We start from the raw sequence: 19,054 nt of genomic DNA on the forward strand, positions 1-19,054 counted from the left end.
CCGACGAAAAAGGCCCTGATAAATGGGCCAAATCCTGTTTCTGCGGCGCCACTCGAGTCGAGCCAGGGCTGGATCCAGTCGCCCCAGAGATAATGACCCACTGCATCTGCACTGCGCGAATCAAAAGCAATTCTGCTCTGTCGGCATCGGTTGCCGCAAATAACAAGGCAGCGCGCCTCGGGCTGCTCCAGGCGCGTCCAGACGGATGGGACTGACATTCTCGTGGCAGTTGATGGCCTCGGAAGTTGCATTTCCGGGGTTGAGATTGAAGATAGGGTTTCTAATAAGTTGCATGTCAAACATTGTTGATTTCCATCTCGACAAAGTGAGTTTTGCAAAATGGCAGGTTGGTGTTAATCAGGTGGTGAATTTGGAGTTGTGGTGATATTTATTTTCCGCACTGTTGACAGCACGAGCCCATGTCAGATCCACAACCTTCACTGCAGAGTGCCGGATACACGGCAGGAATAATTTATCTATCCAATTTACCTCGTAGAGCTACTACAACTACATAGAACACTCTAAAGCACTTGGTTAATTCTCTGCTTGTTGTAATACCCCCTAATTTAGGGGTCACATAGTAACAAAGTCTAACTAAAAAGACTAAAATTCTAATATTACTAAGCTACTACTTAGACTTCTAGTTTCTTAGGATATTCTTTATAATGAAGTTTGGTTAGTGTTAATAAGTGAGCTTATTAGTAGAGTAACTCTAATATTTAGCTAAATAGCTATCTAATAGATATACTATTATTCTAGAGAAACATTATATAATAATTATAAGATAGATACCAATGCCTTTAGCTATCGATCTGGGGCATATATTTTCCACAATATTGCATACAAGGCAACAGCTCGAGTCTCGGAATTCCTCGAGTGGGCATTCGATCTTCGAGGGGCGTACGATTCGGACCAAATAATTAAGCTCTACGAAAAAGCCGGGGCAATTCCCATGTCTTCAGAAGAGGTCGACAAGGAGGAACGCTTGGCTGCCGCGGCACGTACGGACAGGTTGGACGCTGTATAGAACGCCACAATTCGGAGGAGTGACACGCCGAGACTATAGGACTAGGAGTGGGCGAGAAGAAGGGCGCCCTAGATCCCAAAGTGCAGAATCAACTCAATGTCCCCCTAAAAGCACCGGAAGTGTTCGCTTGCCGGAGCTGCAAAGTAGGCTTTCTCCTGTGCATCGTCTTGTTCGCTGACTGACCACGATTGATAGAAAGCTGAGTAGGAGGATTGAGGGCCTCTGCCCACCTATTATGAGAATCCCCGACAACAAGAGAATAACCCTGTTTACCTAGTACCCGGCAATATTTTGGGGCAACGGGATATCTGACCTAACTTGTTATAGGGGTGACGCCGTTAGATGAGAAGAGGGCGGATGAGGACATAACAGATGACAGTTCCGAGTAAGATATTAGTACAGCGAGCCCGAAGGGACCCGAACCCTTAGTCCATATGACGCCTGGTATATAGTCTTGCCTGATAAATAACGCAATGTGCTGGATGAAAATCATTAGACTTGTAGACTGTACCTACCAATCTAAATAATAACTCCGCAGCCTGAGTCAGGGTATTTCATAGACTGTAGTTGGTCGAGGTTGATGGCGTTATAATGGTGGGTATCTACTGCAATGTATAGCAGCCTAACAGGGAACGTTTCTAGATGCTGATAAAAGAAATTCCAATCTGGCATGACAGGCATTTATGCATCCTGCGCTGGCGCAGGCGGGTCATTTTCCAAATCATCCTTAGTGAACGCGTACAACCAACTGCCCATCTCACCATCCACAAGATACTTCTCCCCAATGGTCCCCTCCTCAAAAATCGAGTATGGAGGCTCTCCCTGGTCCCAGTCAAGCAGAACCTGTTTCACTCCTTCATCAGTAATGAGTACCCGGCCCTGCGCAATGACGTTCTGGTTCCCATCAAAATAAACAAGGAGGAAGTGATTGGTCTGAAAGGCCTCCTCATCTGCAATCAGGATATACCCAACCCGAATAGACTGCAGCAGAAACCATGCACCAGGGTTCGCTTGGATAAGCGAGGCATTGAGATCTTGCTTCCAGGTCTGTTTATTCCGCCGCTTCACTCCGTCTAGGGATTGCTTGAACAGAGCCTGGAATTTCTTTATAAATTTTATATCTGGCCACCGCGGATACTCTCCCAAGTAGCCTGCGGCCTCCGGGAAAATAGTGAAGACACGCTTCCAGTCCGCGCCGAAGTTGAATATATCCTGGTTGTCAAGAATAGACCTCCACGATTCGTTTTCGTATTCATCTAGATCGTGCCATTCCCGTACTGATTCGTCATGCTTGGGGTCGTAGTGAGTGCGCAGTAAAAGCGGCTGCACATTATTACACCCCCAGATGCGCCACGCTATGCGACGCAGCTCATCAGAACGCCAGGGCTGCAGGATATTTGAAATCTCGTCTGGGGTCGGGATGCGGTTGGGCTTTTTCCAGTCGTCAGAGGTGAATAGCGTTGCGTCCCATTCTGGTTGGATCTTGTCGAGTTGCAGAAATTGTTTGATTAGTGTACTGCGTTGCTGCTCCGGGCTTTGTGGCGAGGAATGGTCCCAATATCTCTATTGCGGCGTAGTAACTTTAGTGAATACGGTCGCAAAATTAACAAGGTGCTCTTACAATAAGATACTGCTCGACGGGGAGCTGGCCCCATTCCGGCACGAAATCAAGGTCATCCTCCATGGAGGGCGGAGGTAGTTTGCAAGACTCGAACACCCAAAAGTCGGGGGATACCGCCGCTGATCACGGATGCCCGGTCCTATAAACTGCGGAGAAAACACTATTATGCTCGAGAGCCGAGCGAAGTTCTTGCGTCAGATCTCATCCAATAGAGATCAATGCGTAATGTGTGTGTGTGGAACAGGGCCGGCTTGCATCTCTGACTAATCAATCCCTGTTCAGGCTTTAGTTTATGAAGCTGATATTTGTCTGTGAACAAAATAACTGGTAGCTTAATATATAAAGCCGGCTGGACCTAATGTAACTACTCATCGGAGGAAATTCTGCCCCGGTCGGCTCCAATCAGGACTCCATGCAACCGCTAAGGATGAGTTAATTTCCTATGAGATATAACTGATAATAGTGTAGATTAACGTCAATGTAATAGCTGCCCCTGAGGTGGGCGGCGGCTGCCTTGAATGCTGCATCAACAGACTCCGGCTTTGTGACACCAACGGCGAGCTTCAGGATCGACGGGTTGTTGTCGTCGAGGTATGAGAGGCTGGAGGGTTCTCGAGCAGTGGCGATTAGACGGTTCCCAGGCTGCGAGGCGACATGACTTGCGATCGCACGACCAATTGCGGTCGAGCACCCGGTAATTGTAAGAGGAAAAGTTAATTAACTACACATACTTCGAAATAATGGGCAGCCTTATCGAACCAGGTGGCGTCGGCGGGGAGCTGGTAGGGCTTGGTGTTGGCTGGGTTCATTTTGACAAAGTTGAATGCGATGGCCTGTCAATTCGGACGCCCGCATAATGTTAAGGCTATATAATAGTTATATAACTGGCAGCTAGAGTTCAGGGACGCCATCAAGGGCAAGCTGTTGTCCATCTCGGAGGCTGTGAGGCGTCGGCAATATTTCGGTCGGAGGGTCGCGACTCGGGAATTTTGACCGGGCATATCGTATAGCGAGCATCAGCCCTGCATGTTTTCAATCAATGAACACACAGTGCGCAGTTCACACGAAGAGCACTGCACCCTCTGATTGACTGGTGAGATCAATACTACACTTTCTGACTTCCCAGCCCCCAGTCTTGCCCAACTCATGCCGGAACCGCTTCAACGTGAGAGAAGCAATATATGATTGTTGTGCACGGCGGTCGGGGAGTTTACATTCAACGCAGTGGATGCGAGCGAACTCAGGAAGAACTATGCTGGATCTAGTAGAGGGTGGTGTTTGTGCCAGTGGATTCGATGTTGCTGCGGGCGATTGTAATGCTCCTCCAAAATGCTTCTCTTCCAGGCTGACAACGTGCCCTGCGACAATTGCAAGCATGGCCCCCGTCCATGGACCCTCCATATGGTGGTATTGTTGAAGAAATAAGAGCGCCTGATGTCGAGTGCTCCAATCCCGACACTTCAACGCGGTGAAATACAGCGGTGGAAAGAAAGATGGTTCTATAGTGAAGTACGGCTGTCCTTTGCAGTGTTGAGTCTCGAGTGACTTGTGAAACTCTTGATAGCAGTCGATAATTGACTTGAACTTTGGCAGATGAGGATCGTGTGCTGTTTCCTTGGTTGAGAAGCAGGTATCCAGGAGAATCGTGGACATTGCGGCGTATACTCGGAGCGTCGTAAGGCCAAGTCTTTCACTCCATGAAATCGATGCAAGATAAGAGTTTATTGAGCTGTTGTAGGCGGTAATCCACTCCGAAAGGCCTGCTTGAAGGGCTCTACGTTTTCCAAGCATCTTTGCGTTCGGTAACAGCGGGTGCGCGTCGGTCATCAAAGACAATTGTTCCGTTTCCATTATAAAATGCATAGTGGAGAGGAGTATAGGGTTCGCCAACTGGCGAGCCTGTTGTGCAGTACAGAAATGACGAGGTATGTGGACATGACGTCCGTACCGGAATGCAGGGAAGAAAGTCTCCTTTGACTGGGGACCGTGGCCGAGCATCAGAAACTGCATGTTCAGTCTCGCAAACACTTCCACGAGATGGTCGTCGAATGCCTCAGGGTCCTCGTTCAAGATGACGATGTTTTTTGGTGTTGACACGCGCCGTTCTTGATGCTGCAGTTGGCGTAGCAGCTTGATCCCAGCGGCAAAATGGGCCAGCATGGCATTCACGTCGCCCCGCAGTATCTCTAAGCAAACAAACAAGACGCACGAGACGATGGCTATGCGAAGCGACAGTGTGGTTTCTAGAGAAGTATTGGAAACTAATGCTCTGATGGCCTGGTTGTATTGCCGGAGCGAAAACAGGCCGCTAGGAGTGGCGCTGGAGAAGTCCAGTCTCCCTTGGTCTTGGACGAACCGCTCGTAGGCCGAAGTGAGCGCAAGTGCGGCGTGCAGAACAGCAGGTTCTGACTGCGACAGTTGAAGGACGAGCGAGTTCCAGAAATAGGATCCGAAAGGCTGCGACAACTTCTCAGTCAACATGTTGCGGAACCGATGGAGCTGACGTTTTTCCTCCTGAGCGAGGCCTGGGAGTGCATTCGGGTGGTAAGCCGGCGAGCCCAGATGTTTCTGTATTGCAAGGCCAGTGGTCCGTTTGGGCTGGCTCCAAATGCCATAGCCATCGCAGACCCGTCCTGAGCTCAGGCACTTTCGGCACGCCGGCTGCTGCTCATCACACTTGACGCGGCGGATCTTGCACGTCCGGCATCCGGACCGCACATGGTTGGTATGCTTACGATGACGCGGCATGGCAGCTGTTACTGACTTGATACTGACTTGATGACATCCAGGCGAGAGTCGTGGTGTTTCCTCTGATGTTTCCTGTGTTTCTTTCAAGGCGGCTGACGTCACGTGCCAAACAGTCTGATTGGTGGCGTCAGTGATGAAGCAAATATTCCGATTGGCTCGGTCGTGTTAACTGTACTGTGATTCGTTGGGCTAAAGCTGTGTGTCTAGCCGCCCTTGGTATGTCTACCGCTGATCACATCGAGGGCGCTCTTCGATCTTGTCCCAAACATGGAGGGGTGACTCGATCTTTGAGACTGAAATGCAATTCAAGAAGATTCCACTGGACTGTCTGCGGCGATAACAGTGTGATTATGTCCGTAAAACCCGGAAGTATTGCCAGCTTCGAACATATATATTTGGCTCATGTCCTCCAACTGTCTGCCACCATTTCCTAACTCATCATCAATCTCGTTTCATCAGAATCAAAATGTCTATCCCCACTAGAGCCCTTGGCCGCAACGGACCCGAAATTCCCTCCGTCGGACTCGGGCTGATGAGTATCGGTGGTGTCTACGGAACAGCTCCCAGTGACGAGGACCGTCTGGCTCTACTGGACCGTGCCCATGGCATAGGCCAATGGTTTTGGGACACCGCCGATATCTACGCCGATAGCGAAGACATCATTGGGACATGGAGGACCAAGAATCCTGAAAAAGCTAAGGACATCTTCCTGGCGTCCAAATTTGCCATCCAGGTGCACGACGGCTTTCGCCAGACCCTTGATACCAGCCCTGAGTATGCACGGACGGCACTGGAGAAGAGCCTAAAGCGTCTGCAGACCGACTCGATTGATCTGTACTACGCTCACCGAGTTGACGGAAAGACCCCGATTGAGAAGACCATTGAGGCGATGGTGCAGTTCAAGAAGTAAGGCAGGCTCTATTCATCGTCCCGCTGCTAAACTAACGCTGTCTATAGAGAAGGCAAGATCCGGTACCTGGGTCTCAGTGAGGTTTCGGCCGACACTCTTCGCCGAGCTCATGCCGTTCACCATATTTCTGCGGTGCAGGTCGAGTACAGCCCTTTTGCCCTTGACATCGAGGACCCGCGGATTGGCCTGCTCGAGACATGTCGTGAACTCGAAGTCGCCGTCATCGCCTACAGTCCCGTCGGCCGTGGGCTGTTGACCGGCAGATATGCAACGAGAGAATCGCTTAGCAAGGATGTATTCCTAAACATTCTGCCCCGTTATTCGGAAGAGAACTTCCCTGCGATCCAGAAATTGCTCGAGGTGATCAAGACTGTCGCCCAGCAAAAAGGCACTACTCCGACTCAGACCACCCTCGCGTGGCTGCTCGCTCGTGAGCCTTTGGTTATTCCGATCCCTGGAACACGGTCTATCAAATACCTGGAGGAGAATACAGCGAGTGCCGATATTCAGCTTTCGGACAACGAGAACAAACTCATCACCGATGCCGCCAACGCCACAAAGCTCGTGGGTGACAGATATCCTGCCGCGTTGTAAGTTCCCCCGAAAAAGCCCGTTACTGAGACTGACGCCTTGGATGCAGGATGCCGGATAACTATGTGTTTGGGGACACACCAGCTTTGAACTGATGTTCCTGGCCGCAATACAGTCTAGACAGGAAATGGATCAGAAATAGCTAGACTAGCTCAATTTTTAACTTCGTATATTTTCCAGCAGTAGGTCAATGTATTGTTTTGGTACCTATGCTACTTGTTCATTCTGGCTCCTAAAGAACGATGATAGACAGACGTAATATGAACCGCCATATTAGACTGGACCCTGTAGGACGCGATTTCGTCTAGCAGTCTGCATTCTGGACAATCGCTCTCCAGCGATCAGAGTGGTCGAGCCATCCCTTGACGTAGCCATTCTCGTTGCACCCGTCACGAATCACCTGTGCGCCGTCGGCAATATTATTGAAACTGGGGAGGGTCTTTGAGTAGGGGCTCTGGAGTCATATATTAGAATTTATACTACTGCTCAAGAGGGGACGTCTACTCACATCATTGCACCAAATTATTGCTGAATACCAGGAGCAGCTCACTCTACTGCAGGCCCAGGGGGAAAGTTGAGGCGAGCCCTTGACCTTCCGAAGGTACTTGATACCTTGATCGATCCTTGTTGTGTCGGCGCTATGTTCGCCGTCACAGACAAGGGTATCCTTTCGCTTCTTGAGGCTTCTGGTGGGTTCCAGCTCCGGCTCACTGTCTTTGAAGTCTTCGTCGTAGTTGGGGTTGATCTCGAGGAGCTTCGCATAGACTTGCTCCACGGTGCCATTCAGGGTAATCGGAGCAGCCCCGGGATAGGGCGCAACCTCCCAGGACGGTTCGACGAGCTGGTCATCTCGGACAGACCCATGCTCAGCGGGAAGCTTTAGAGCAAAGACGGGTTTGGTTAGCATGCGATGCAACAGGTGGAGAGGTATACGTACACCATAGACCATGAGTGCGTAGAGCACCAGAAAGAGGCTGGCTAGAAAGGGAGACATGATAGCGTGAGAACGAGTGTTAGCAGAGGCAGTGATAGTTGCAGGAGCTCTTGTATGTGCTTTGAAATACAACTTGGAGAGCCAGTGGCAGAGGCAGGAGATATATGACTGTTGGAGACTGCCTGGGGTAAAAGGAGCCTGCCAGAGAGATAAAGCAGTGTTCCCTTGCTAGTCTCTATTCCTCTTTCGACCTTGAGCCAAACACATCGTGGTGGTGAATGTTGCCAACAACAGACGACAATGAGTGGATGCATGACACATCACTTCCGAAACAGCATTCACCAACCACGCCCCATTAAACAAATAGCCAATAGAGTATAGTACAGCCTAGTCTCTTGGGCTAATAAATCGTGACTGTTGCATTCCATCTATACCTCACGCCGAACTTGAACGTTTTACTATCGCTAATTATAGTATACAGTCATCCAGACCTCATAAACATAACTTGGATTGTAAATTATCAGTATCGCCCAGCAGAGCCTAGAACGCCTATCATGCGCTCAATTGAGTGGCAGTATACCTTCACCCCCTCCACCTGCAGCGAGGTCAATTCTAGAGTGCTGGCGCTATTGGCGACGAAACGGGTATACTCGTCTCTCACGGTGCGGTTCAGGTTGATTTTCCGAACGCCACAGGAGATGGCTCGACGAAACAATTCATCTGAAACAGGATGAGTGCCGTGAAGGGCTAACGGTGTATGAGAGGACACCAAGCTCCCGATAGCAGCAAGACTGGAGGAAGATCAGTGGTAATATTGCCAAGTCGATAACAGTGGTGGCATACCGGTGAAGGTCCCAAGCCTTCTCGGCACCACAAGTCGGATATCCTCCGTGTATATTCCCAAACGAAGGAGCCAGGAAGTGCACTCCTGTCTCGCGGACGAAAGCCACTGCATCTTCGGGCTTCGTCATTACGCCTTCCATGTCGACAGTGGGCAAACCGTCCTCGCCACCTTCAATGCGGCCCATCTCTGCCTCGATGGTCATATTCAATGAGCGAGCTCGGTCGACAATGCTCTTACAGAACCGAGCATTGGATTCCTCGTCCCCCGTTGAGGCGTCGACCATAATGGAGTCAAAGGGCAGTGTTAACGCGAGGTCGACATCATCTGGCTTGATACAGTGGTCTAGATGCACAGCTATGGGCACACTAGCTGCATGGGCAGCTCTCACCACGTAACGAATGAACTCTGGCCCCTGGAAATGCATTGTCCAGGGGAATAGCTGGATGATAGCGGCCGAGCGCTGGGATTCCGCCGCCCGAATTACTGCCATGACGCCGTCGGTGTTGTAGCTTACAGCGAGTTAGCTCGTCCCAGGAAGCAAAGCGGGTTTGCAATACCAGTTATAGGCTCCAACTGCGTATCCATTTTCGTTCGCATGATTCAGTATTTGCCAGGTGAGGTTGGACTCGGGGTAGGGGGTTTTCGGGGCTTGCATCTTTAAGGACTGCAGTAGGCCCTCATGATTACAGGTATACTGAGACTTTTAATTTACTCTGTTGCTCCTCGGCCTGAGCTCCATCTGAATGTGGATAGGGCGTCCTCCGGTGATCGGCCATCGGTTAGATCCGATGCTTTCGGTTGCGGTCCGAATGAGTTTCTGGTTGGCAACAGGGTTGGAATCGGCTGCTACTGGCATTGAGGAGTAAATAGGAATTAGACTGTTTCAGTAGTCTCAATCCGGGGGTTAACTGTTTGAAGTATCGACTGGTCTATACACCAACTTTTACTGTATCCGATTTGGCCGTTAAATAGTTGTCTATTGGTAAATGTACAGTACCTTCTCAACTCAACCAACAGGGCTCTCCGCCAGAGCCAGTTCACGGACGCCGTATTGCTGAGCACACTCGGCAAACATTTTCTTCTCGGCGTCGGCGTACGGAATGCCCTCCTTGCGTCGCTGCGCGCCCAGACGATGCTCTGGCTCGCCCGGGAAAAGCACCTCTGAGAACCCAGGCGCAGGAGTCACCCCGTGCACCCTTTGGACGAGTGTATCCATGCGGGCCTTGAAATCATCCGTGCTGAAGAAGACGTCCGGCTTCAGCGCAATAAAGCAATGTCCGACATTCTGGGGCTTTGTATCCTTATACTGATCACCTACTTGTCCACCAAACTCCGCCCCAGTGAGAACGCCAGACATGATGTCCATGAGGATTGCGATTCCAGATCCCTTAGGCCCACCGATGGGGGCCATACTGCCATTCAGCGCGACATCTGCGTCGGTGGTTGGGTTTCCGTCTGCATCCAAGGCCCAGCCAAGCGGGATAGTCTCGCCCCGACGCGCAGCACGACGGATCTTTCCTTTGGCAACAACAGAGGGCGCCATATCCAGAATATACGGGACCTCGGAATTTGACGGGGCACCGGCCGCGAACGGCGAAATTCCCAGCAGAGTCTCCTTCCCTCCAAATGGCGGCATTTGTTTCGCGGAGTTGGTAAACACAAGAGAGATCATGTTTGCCTGCAACGCCTGGAGGACGTATGTCGCGGCCATTCCAAAGTGGTTGGAGTGATTCACGGTGACCATTCCAATGCCATAGATCTCAGCTCGCTTGATTGCTTCTGCCATGCCGCGCGTGGCAACGACAAAGCCGAACCCGTTGTCGCCGTCGAGATGGGCAACCACCGGTGTTTTTTCGGTGATCTTGATGTCTGGTTGGGCTTTCACCCTGCCATTGCTCACGCGGTCTAGGTATTGAGGGAGACGAGCAAGACCATGCGTGTCCTAATCGCACATCATTAGCTGATGCAAACCTTCACAATAGACCAGGAAGGCTTACCACGCCGCGAATGTCCGCCAACACCAGGCATTCGGCCATTGACCGCGCGTCTTCACTCGTCAGTCCCGCCTTGATAAGGAGCGAGGTCGCGAACTGTTCGGCCTCGGCCGGGTTTGCATAGTATCTTGTCTAACAATGCCCGTTAGTCTCCTGACATGCATGAATATGATAATCGCAGATAAGACTTACTGAAGCCATTTTATTTGTACGATCCCTTCGGTTCGTTCTGCTACTGTGATTGGGACCGTTGCTAAGAATAAATAGCAGGTTAAACTCCGATAATAGGCAGATATACTGGGTCCTGACGCAATGAGACTGACGGAGTGTAACCGATATGCCGAGCGGTTGTTCTCCGTCTTTCGGTTAGCTCCGACGGCCTATGTCTGCTCCGAGGTGGACTATAGATTACATTTACGGCAGATTAACAAGTTAATTAGATACAGACTGATTGGAGATATTTTCATGGCTGGTTAATTCTGCTATCCCATTGTCTACCAAGACTGGCCTTAGACGGACTGTCGGTGACTCTATACTGGTCTCTATTCTAATGTAAACGACCGGATCCTCCATGTTTCCACGCAGTGCAATTAGAACTTGCTGGACTGAAATGGCGTAAACATATGCTCATCTTCAGCAGAGACCTCAAAGTCAAACCGGACAAGATCTTCTTTATACGGGAACATGTAGGTGCTTGTGACCCTACATTTATCAGTAATGCTTTGATCGCCGGGCTTTTGAAACATACCAGTGATGTTCCTTGCTAGCCTGGTACTTCTCGAGGTCCTGTAGCGATTCGTGAAAGCTGAGCAGGGCGAATTCGAATCCCTTGCTTCTTTCTATCGGGTCTGTGATGGACGGGCCTCCTACCACCAGACGGTGTCCCTTGACGCAGTCCAGCTCTTTAAGTTTCTTGAGCTCCTGTACGAAGGTCTCTTTGTGCTCGCTCGTCACCTCAGGGCGAAACTTGAACATTACTATGCATGGAGAATGGTATTAGCATACAACTGGCTAAAACAACCTGAACATACCCATGTGTACAATCGTCATTTTGGCGGTAGAAACCGGTGCTTGGAATATGCTGTAGAGATGGATTTTCTTTTCGCTTTAATGATCGTCGAATGGCGCAAGAGATAATCAGCGAAGCCAATTGCACTTTGAATGGGCCGCCCCAGTCGTGTTAGGGCACTCATGCTCAACATCGGAATCTCCAAGGCCTTCGGTCTTTTGCCGTTCGCTTTCGGCTCCGAGTCCGGCGCTGGTTCCTATTCTGCTAATGGCGACCGTCGTTTCTACACGAGTCAGTTCACTCCAAGACCCCGTTGAGACGTATTGCTGATGCGGGTAGATCCCCAGCCCCATGGGGTTTCGCAGGTCTGCGAGAAGTAGAATATTTAAACAGGCCCTGTTCCAGTATGAAAATCTCTTTGGTAGGTTTCTTAATATCCCCATTCTCCATATTCTGTATATACCCGCCATTTCTGGCGATATCACGACACCATGGAGAGCAAGACAGAGAGCGTTGCGAAGCCCTCGGTAGAGTATGCCGACGTGGAGGACCCAGGAAAAAAAGAATTGGAGACCAATAGACTGGCTCCAGCTCAGATAATGAGCCCAGAGGAATTCGCTGCCGCAGAGAAAAGACTGAAGCGTAAGCTCGATATACGTCTGCTGGTCTGCGTCTGGGTCATCTTTGTGATGAACTATTTGGACCGGGTGAGTCTCTTCTATGCTGTCCACGGCGCCTAGGTGCTAATAGATGTACGTCTTTCAGAACAATATATCAGCGGCAAAGGTTGCCGGCATCCAGGAGTCTCTGCATATGAACAGCACACAGTACGCCACGGCCGTGGCTATCCTCTTCGCCGGATATGTGCTCATGCAGTTACCGTCCAACATCTTCCTTGCGCATCTGCGACCGTCTGTCTACATCCCTGGTGTGATGGCTATCTGGGGAACCCTCTCCGCTCTTGTCGGAGCGACCCACAATGCAGGGGGTCTCTATGCTCTCCGCTTCTTCCTCGGTTTCGTGGAGGCTGCATTTTACCGTGAGACTTTGTCTGCTCCTGCTCGACTCTGCTAACTCCTTTGATAGCTGGAGCACTGTTCCTCATCTCATCCTGGTACAAGCGGTCCGAGATGGGCGTGCGAAGTGCCTTTCTCTTCTCGGGCTCCCAGCTTGGAAGTGCATTCTCCGGACTCATAGGGGCCGGTATCACCGGTGGTCTCGACGGCGCACGGGGTCTGGAGTCGTGGCGATGGATCTTCATCATTGAAGGGTCTGCGACCGTTTTCCTTGCGTTGCTCGCATTCTTCATTCTGCCAAACTACCCATCGAACACTCCCTGGCTGAGCCCCGAAGAGCGTGCAGTGGCCGAGTGGCGGTTGATATCCGATGCTGGACAGGTGGACGAGGACGACGAACGGTGGAGCTATGGCTTCAAGATGGCATTCAAGGACTGGCGTCTGTATGTCTTTGCACTGATCTTTCTCTGCATCCAAGTTGCAAGCGCCACGTCCAACTTCTTCCCTGCTGTTGTCAAGACCCTGGGCTTCAGCACCGTCAACACCCTCCTGCTCACTGTGCCCCCGTACATGCTGGGCCTGGCCATCTCGATCGCGAACAACTGGTCTGCCGATAAGTTCCAGAACTCGTCGTTCCATGCCATCTGGCCTATGGTTGTTGCCATCATTGGCTTTGTTGTTGCCGCGGCCACCCTCAATGTCGGTGCCCGCTACTTTGCCATGGTCCTCATGGTAGCTGGAGGCCATGGATCAAATGCTGTGGTCCTGGCCTGGACGCAAAAGACGATGCTGAGGCCCCGGATCAAGCGTGCCTCTGCGGTGGCTTTTGTCAACGCTTTTGGCAACATTTCTCAGGTAACCACTGATTGATACGCAAAACACCGAAGTATACTTACATTCGCCGTACAGATCTTCTCGTCCTACTTCTACCCCGACTATTCAGCCCCACGCTATGTGATTGCGATGTCCGCAAACTCGGCGTTCTCGCTCGGCGTCATCGTGCTGTCGCTGTTTATGCGCGCCATCCTTCTTCGCGCCAACAAGCGTCTCGAGCGGGGAGAGTCTTCTGTGACGGAAGAGATGAGGGGCCAGAGTCAGAGGGAGATTGCAGGCGTTTCGGAGGAAGAGCGAGTTGCTCGCAGAGAGGGATTCCGGTATATTGCGTAGTGGTATAGTTACCTTGAATATGCATTGCAGTTTTATTCCATCTTTCAACCAACGGAATTATCTATTCATTTAACCTCAGATTGTTTCAGTGGGTACATTTTTCTGACAGCCATCATACAGAGCCTACGACAACCTCAGTTACCGCGAATACTACGCGACACGACCTTACAAGTAAATACAAACAGTACACCAGTATAAATAATAATGAACTCTTCACTAGATCTCACCAAGTAATCTACCTCCCGCGGAACTCCTTAAATACTTCCTGGACACTCCTCCCAGCCTTAATCCCTTCTGCGCACTTTGCATCTGCCTCTGCAATAGCAGGAATAGCGTCGAGCACCTGCTCCGCCAATTCCTGCGGCAAACGTACCACACCGTTCAAATCGCCTATGATATAGTCACCGGGCTCAATCCATGCCGCTTGGTTCTGCGAGTGCAGCTTTACAGGAACATTCACTTCCGATGGACGACAGACCTCCCCGCCGGCAGTTGTTCCAACGGATTTGGCAAAAAGCTGGCAACTGTCAGTAAATATAACGCCAGTTAGATAGGGGAAGCATACAGGGAACTTCAATGTCCGATGTTCGCCCAGATCTCGGACTCGACCATCTATCACTACTCCTGCGGCACCCAGGGCCTGCGCACGGAGCGTCATAAGACCACCGTAGACGGCGTTGACCTGAGGCAGTGGCTGGGAAATAAATATCACGGCATCGCGTGGTATCATGTCAATCTGTATCATTAGCAAAAAGGTTTATAGTCAGGAAGGTGGATGTACGCACGTAATTCCCACTCAGCTTCGGGGCAGCCTCATCTGTCTTCGGCACGAACTTGACAGTAAAAGCCTGACCAACAATTTTGGTTTCCCCGGCTTGAAATTCAGGCGAATACAAAGTAAGACCCTCTAGGAATCCTCCGTTGGGATACTTTAGCTTGGAGAGTCCGTCGGCCACCTGGGGTTATCAGCGTCTGTATTAAGCACCGGCGGGATTCGAGGAGTTACGTCGCAGGCTCCCCATTGCTTCAAGCGGTTGATAATGTCGTCAGTATTCCCAGGCATTGTTCACTTTCTTGGTATTCGCTGATTTGGTAATTAATCCTTGTGGGATAGACGGCTTTAAACACCAGAAGCCTCCGATTTTCGGCTGCTCCGACGAGATTCGGTAAAACGCCGATAGATTGAGCCTCGGTCCAGATGAATAACAAGTATCGGATATCAATATTAAGGATTAAAGGTTACTAGATGAAATCGGAGTGACTGTTGGCGGCCGGTGCAGTTTCCATTGAAGCCAAATAGCGTTAATCCTTGAATATACTCGGTATGTACACAATATTATCCCAGTCAACCCATCGTATTATGTCCCCCCGGCTCAAATTCGGCCATGATCTGATCGGAATCCCAGGCTGGCGGTGCAGTATCGAGTCCCCATTCATTCAACCAGCCCAGGTCAAATAGATCTCGCAGGATCCCAAGCTCATCAATCAATAAGGACCTGCCGTCCTCATGGGATACATTATGAACCATCCCTGAATCTGCTTGCTGTATACTACCGCCGTTTCCAAGGTCAGGGAAGCTCTCTAATCCAGCATGAGATCGTTCACGGGTTAGAGATATGAGATGTGAAAGTTTTTGACATGGCTCGAGCGCCACTGACCACCATTGGCTGAGAAAGGTAAGAAGCTGGAGCGCCCTCTCTGCACGAGATAGGCATTCAGACAAAGTCGTTGCACCACGGACAGCTGGGTAGGTCCAAATACAGTATAGCATGGTGATAGCCGCGACAAAGATGGAGTGGGCTGAGAGCCACGAACATTCCATATTCGAGAAGCGGTGCAGATCTCCATGGATTTGGATAATGGCCATTGCGCTGTTAAAGCACGCTTGGATAGCGTTTGGTTTGGGATGAGGGAGCTGAGGACTTGGCCTGTAGAGAAGCATTATGCATTGGTGGTACTTGAGCTCGAGTCGCTGCGCTGTTGTTCCTGACAGCGAGTTTGTCTCGCGTCGAGGACGGCCACGCTGGCAATTCCGGATCTCAGATAAGAGTTTTACGCAAGATGTTTCTGTCTCTTGTTGCCAGGAGTCCAGATTTGTAGGCCAGGGAAATCGCCGGGGTGAACGAGATACGCGGTAGATCATGAGCTTTATCTCTGCAACTATCCGGTCGAAGCGAAGGGAGTAGACGCAGGCTATGTACGGGGCTCTTATTATCTCTGCGGCCTCTTGATTTGGCTGAGTATTGTATTGGTGCCACTGTGTAGCTGTCTCCTCGACTTCATCACTGCCTTCGAGGCCGGGGAATTCCTGGTCTATGGCTTCATCGCGCAGTGTCAATGGCCGACCCAGAATAGTTGTGAGCGTGCGATCCATCGAGTAGGCTGACCAAAACACGGCACTGCGTATGAGCTGCGTCCTCTCACGGCCATCTACATGTTGTCATCAGCGTACGACCGGGTGATTAAGATAGACAGGGCTTACTGCTATCACGGCGCTGAAGTCCTAAGTCCAAGCAGCTCGCGATGATGGTATGCAGCAGATACCAGGCATTCAGCCCTTCTGGATTGTAGAAACTGTGCAGTACCATGAGTAAGAGAACCTGCACGCCCTCTACACTTTCTGGAAGGTTGAGATGTGCGCAGTGCTCCATCCCCGACAGAAACAAGTCGCGCGAAGAGTAATCAGCGCCCAGTCTAGTCTCCAGGAAGCGGGCTCCGAGGGACAGAATTAAAAGAAGCTGCGCAGACGCAAGCTTGATTGGAAGAATGCTGTTCCATTTTGTTGTGTCGTTGAAGTGTTGGGCTTGGTCGAGCAGCTGGTAAAAGGCGTCCTGCGAGATGAACGGGAAGAAAGGTGTAGCATCGAAGAAGGCATCAGCATACTGCTGGCAATCTGCGAGAGGAGGAAGGTTAATTGGGGTGATGTCTGCAGCCGGTGCAGCCTGCTTTTGGTTTACGGTATGTTGCTGCTGCTCCTGCTCTCGGAGAAAAGACAACGGTAAANCCTGGGATTGTGGAGCACTCTCGTATATCAGCCGTGCAAAGGTGACCCCAGACGAGGGTCCCAGGTATTTTGGATCTGTGGTGTTTGAAAGTGATAGCAGGCCGACTTCGTGGGCCAAGGGTTGGTGACGGGTGATCTGACTCGAGAGGGAGTTCGCTGGGGACTCTGCAACGGGCGTCTGAGTGTGTCCATGACCGAGAGAGCCTTGCTCCGCAACAGAAACCCCTGCTGAAGGGTGAATTGCCTGGCCATCAGCAGGGAAGACGCTTCGGTTGTTCTCCGAGAGCTCGGGGGACTGCGGCATGAGGGTACTGTCTCCGGGCCCCTCAAGCTCACGCACCCGTTTCTCGAGATAGTGAAGCCGGCTGAATTCAAGCCAGCTGATTAGAATGTAGTCTCATGTCGTTGCAAGATCACGAACCTCCTGGACACCGCGGATGCCGCCCGCCCTTCAAAGCACTCCTCGCCCGCTTTGGCACAGTTGGAGCAGGCCGGCACTGCTCCATCGCATCGGACCTTTCGCCGGCGGCAGCGGACGCACGCCAGGGGTCTCCGCCGAAGTGGACTGCGGGTTGCAGGGCTTTGGCTTTGTATTTGGATGAGCGACGGAGTTGTTGCGGAGGCCGCAGCCCGCATCGGATCCGCCCGATACGGAGTGCGCCCTGGAGCCTGCATTGGTGCTCTCGACGGAGTCAATAATTTCGGAAACAAGGCTGAATACTCTCAGCGTCCGAGAACTGGCACTTTTGCAAGAAACAAGAATAATGAGGAGAAAGTGGGGAGAGAAAGGGGAGCAGCGGCGGTCGGTTAATAGCCGAACCGTTCCACACTACAGGGGCAAATCCACGCAACGCCCTATATGTGGAAACAGGATGTGACAGCGGTTCTGCGGGGTTTGTCTGGGGTATCGGATCTTTCCGAATAAAGTAAACAATTCGGGGGCCTGTCTATAAAATGGAGGAATGGAAGGGGACGGTTGACGGGTCTGCCCGTGACAGCACTCCACAGCAATGATCGGACTCTCCAGTACTTGGTTGGTGTGTTTGCTATATCAAAACACTGTCGAAGACATCTAACTCTATAAAGTTACTTCTCCTGATGGCAATTGCCCCTGGCGGTACGGGGCTGAGGGTCCCCGAACACGCATGGTATGCTCCTATCCTCATACCTAAGAGCGATATCTGACTACAACTGTCGGTAGGGACTCGCATATACACATCATCGAACCAGAGCGATACCCACTAGATCCGGATAGAGGTGTGATATGGCTCATTCTGCTTGGAAGCAACATCTTTAACCTTCTCTCAGATTACACCCCCAAGCCAGCAACTCGCCAACACGCCGCCAAGTTTGAAGCCTCCCATGGTATCGACCATGCTGCTGTCGTGCTCCCTAGTGTGTACGGGACAAACAACACTATACTTCTCGATGCCCTCCGCTCCTTCAACGGAAGTTATGTCGGAGTATGTGTGCTCGATTTAGATGAGCAGGTGGACAACAAGACCCTCCAGACATTCCACGACGCTGGCGTGCGCGGTATTCGAGTTAACTACGGAAGCTCTGGGACAGACGCCCAGATCACTGCGGACGTCGTCAAGGCTGCCAGTATTGCGCGTGTCCAGGACTGGGTCCTGGAGCTGTGGCTCCCAATCAGCGCCTATAGGACCCTGGAGCCTGTAATTCCGACCCTCGGCGTACGAGTTGTGGCCGACCATTACGGCCATGCAACGGTGGGATCGCGAACCAATGACCCCAGGAATACGATTGACCCCTTTACTATTCCTGGTTTCCGCGAGGTTATCGATCTTGTCCGGAATCGCCATCTGTTTGTGAAGATTTCAGCGCCGTACCAGAACTCAAAGCAGGAGCCGCTATACAGCGACTTGCGTGTTGTTGCGGAGACTCTTATGCTCAATGGGCCCGAGATGGTGGTGTTTGGTAGCGACTGGCCTCATACCGCGAGTAAGGAGGGAAATGGGCCTGGTGGCCCGTTGGTCCCTCAGGACTATCGTGATATCGACGATGAAGCTATCCTGAACCAGACACTGCAGTGGGCAGGGAGTCAGGCACAGGTTCAGCGACTATTCGTGGACAATCCACGTCGACTATGGGGGTGGACTGACGTCAAATCTTAATATAATAAGTCTGCTGGTCTTGTTGTAGGACTTGGATTGTATATAGTCATCGTG

General features: G+C 51.2%; 12 protein-coding genes across 12 annotated transcripts; 3 read left to right on the forward strand and 9 right to left on the reverse strand.

Moving 5' to 3' along the window:
• Positions 1–1,708: 1,708 nt before the first annotated feature.
• On the reverse strand, positions 1,709–2,711 carry ASPSYDRAFT_94782 (uncharacterized protein; the record flags this gene model as incomplete). The annotated part of the gene is made up of 2 exons (XM_040853025.1): positions 1,709–2,590; positions 2,649–2,711. The coding sequence occupies 2 exons, from the start codon at positions 2,709–2,711 to the stop codon at positions 1,709–1,711; spliced, it is 945 nt and encodes a 314-aa protein (XP_040697388.1).
• Positions 2,712–3,080: 369 nt separating this feature from the next.
• On the reverse strand, positions 3,081–3,457 carry ASPSYDRAFT_94783 (uncharacterized protein; the record flags this gene model as incomplete). The annotated part of the gene is made up of 2 exons (XM_040853026.1): positions 3,081–3,290; positions 3,380–3,457. 2 exons carry the CDS (start codon positions 3,455–3,457, stop codon positions 3,081–3,083), a joined length of 288 nt encoding a protein of 95 aa, XP_040697389.1.
• A 250-nt stretch (positions 3,458–3,707) lies between these two features.
• On the reverse strand, positions 3,708–5,396 carry ASPSYDRAFT_162212 (Zn(II)2Cys6 transcription factor; the record flags this gene model as incomplete). Its single annotated transcript, XM_040843071.1, has 1 exon — positions 3,708–5,396. One exon carries the CDS (start codon positions 5,394–5,396, stop codon positions 3,708–3,710), a length of 1,689 nt encoding a protein of 562 aa, XP_040697390.1.
• Positions 5,397–5,677: 281 nt separating this feature from the next.
• Positions 5,678–7,442, forward strand: ASPSYDRAFT_212569 (uncharacterized protein). The gene is made up of 4 exons (XM_040844044.1): positions 5,678–6,302; positions 6,354–6,896; positions 6,947–7,351; positions 7,406–7,442. The coding sequence occupies exons 1-3, from the start codon at positions 5,863–5,865 to the stop codon at positions 6,990–6,992; spliced, it is 1,029 nt and encodes a 342-aa protein (XP_040697391.1). The 5' UTR covers positions 5,678–5,862; the 3' UTR covers positions 6,993–7,351; positions 7,406–7,442.
• On the reverse strand, positions 6,940–8,121 carry ASPSYDRAFT_533281 (uncharacterized protein). Its single transcript, XM_040848668.1, has 3 exons — positions 7,835–8,121; positions 7,406–7,774; positions 6,940–7,351 (listed from the first exon to the last, which is right to left on the reverse strand). The coding sequence occupies exons 1-3, from the start codon at positions 7,889–7,891 to the stop codon at positions 7,202–7,204; spliced, it is 576 nt and encodes a 191-aa protein (XP_040697392.1). The 5' UTR covers positions 7,892–8,121; the 3' UTR covers positions 6,940–7,201.
• Positions 8,122–8,265: 144 nt separating this feature from the next.
• Positions 8,266–9,330, reverse strand: ASPSYDRAFT_187826 (class II fructose-bisphosphate aldolase; the record flags this gene model as incomplete). The annotated part of the gene is made up of 3 exons (XM_040843597.1): positions 8,266–8,622; positions 8,675–9,184; positions 9,233–9,330. The coding sequence occupies 3 exons, from the start codon at positions 9,328–9,330 to the stop codon at positions 8,352–8,354; spliced, it is 879 nt and encodes a 292-aa protein (XP_040697393.1). The 3' UTR covers positions 8,266–8,351.
• Positions 9,331–9,681: 351 nt separating this feature from the next.
• ASPSYDRAFT_62162 (Ldh family oxidoreductase) lies at positions 9,682–11,242 on the reverse strand (the record flags this gene model as incomplete). Its single annotated transcript, XM_040850080.1, has 3 exons — positions 9,682–10,617; positions 10,673–10,801; positions 11,228–11,242. The coding sequence occupies 3 exons, from the start codon at positions 11,240–11,242 to the stop codon at positions 9,682–9,684; spliced, it is 1,080 nt and encodes a 359-aa protein (XP_040697394.1).
• A 17-nt stretch (positions 11,243–11,259) lies between these two features.
• Positions 11,260–11,836, reverse strand: ASPSYDRAFT_1164319 (Dabb family protein; the record flags this gene model as incomplete). Its single annotated transcript, XM_040840145.1, has 3 exons — positions 11,701–11,836; positions 11,418–11,646; positions 11,260–11,371 (listed from the first exon to the last, which is right to left on the reverse strand). The coding sequence occupies exons 1-3, from the start codon at positions 11,717–11,719 to the stop codon at positions 11,260–11,262; spliced, it is 360 nt and encodes a 119-aa protein (XP_040697395.1). The 5' UTR covers positions 11,720–11,836.
• A 333-nt stretch (positions 11,837–12,169) lies between these two features.
• ASPSYDRAFT_162792 (uncharacterized protein) lies at positions 12,170–13,861 on the forward strand (the record flags this gene model as incomplete). Its single annotated transcript, XM_040843106.1, has 4 exons — positions 12,170–12,385; positions 12,444–12,717; positions 12,765–13,549; positions 13,604–13,861. 4 exons carry the CDS (start codon positions 12,170–12,172, stop codon positions 13,859–13,861), a joined length of 1,533 nt encoding a protein of 510 aa, XP_040697396.1.
• A 235-nt stretch (positions 13,862–14,096) lies between these two features.
• On the reverse strand, positions 14,097–14,924 carry ASPSYDRAFT_36522 (RraA family protein; the record flags this gene model as incomplete). The annotated part of the gene is made up of 4 exons (XM_040845438.1): positions 14,097–14,378; positions 14,427–14,597; positions 14,647–14,817; positions 14,868–14,924. 4 exons carry the CDS (start codon positions 14,922–14,924, stop codon positions 14,097–14,099), a joined length of 681 nt encoding a protein of 226 aa, XP_040697397.1.
• A 207-nt stretch (positions 14,925–15,131) lies between these two features.
• ASPSYDRAFT_137062 (fungal specific transcription factor domain-containing protein) lies at positions 15,132–17,540 on the reverse strand (the record flags this gene model as incomplete). The annotated part of the gene is made up of 4 exons (XM_040840780.1): positions 15,132–16,291; positions 16,344–16,754; positions 16,884–17,230; positions 17,287–17,540. The coding sequence occupies 4 exons, from the start codon at positions 17,538–17,540 to the stop codon at positions 15,207–15,209; spliced, it is 2,097 nt and encodes a 698-aa protein (XP_040697398.1). The 3' UTR covers positions 15,132–15,206.
• A 423-nt stretch (positions 17,541–17,963) lies between these two features.
• Positions 17,964–19,000, forward strand: ASPSYDRAFT_62166 (uncharacterized protein; the record flags this gene model as incomplete). Its single annotated transcript, XM_040850081.1, has 3 exons — positions 17,964–18,013; positions 18,067–18,122; positions 18,174–19,000. 3 exons carry the CDS (start codon positions 17,964–17,966, stop codon positions 18,998–19,000), a joined length of 933 nt encoding a protein of 310 aa, XP_040697399.1.
• Positions 19,001–19,054: the final 54 nt, after the last annotated feature.

The sequence above is a fragment of the Aspergillus sydowii genome (assembly GCF_001890705.1).
Source record: "Aspergillus sydowii CBS 593.65 unplaced genomic scaffold ASPSYscaffold_16, whole genome shotgun sequence".
Classification (NCBI taxonomy): Eukaryota; Fungi; Ascomycota; class Eurotiomycetes; order Eurotiales; family Aspergillaceae; genus Aspergillus; species Aspergillus sydowii.

What these genes read in the sequence shown, in the direction of transcription:
- ASPSYDRAFT_212569 (XM_040844044.1), top strand. Translation starts at nt 5,863, where the DNA reads ATGTCTATCCCCACTAGAGCCCTTGGCCGCAACGGACCCGAAATTCCC. An exon ending in GCGATGGTGCAGTTCAAGAA is followed by an intron (nt 6,303 to 6,353) that starts GTAAGGCAGGCT and finishes CGCTGTCTATAG; the next exon opens with AGAAGGCAAGATCCGGTACC. An exon ending in GACAGATATCCTGCCGCGTT is followed by an intron (nt 6,897 to 6,946) that starts GTAAGTTCCCCC and finishes CCTTGGATGCAG; the next exon opens with GATGCCGGATAACTATGTGT.
- ASPSYDRAFT_533281 (XM_040848668.1), bottom strand. Translation starts at nt 7,891, where the DNA reads ATGTCTCCCTTTCTAGCCAGCCTCTTTCTGGTGCTCTACGCACTCATG. An exon ending in ACGCACTCATGGTCTATGGT is followed by an intron (nt 7,775 to 7,834) that starts GTACGTATACCT and finishes TTTGCTCTAAAG; the next exon opens with CTTCCCGCTGAGCATGGGTC. An exon ending in CAATAATTTGGTGCAATGAT is followed by an intron (nt 7,352 to 7,405) that starts GTGAGTAGACGT and finishes ATATGACTCCAG; the next exon opens with AGCCCCTACTCAAAGACCCT.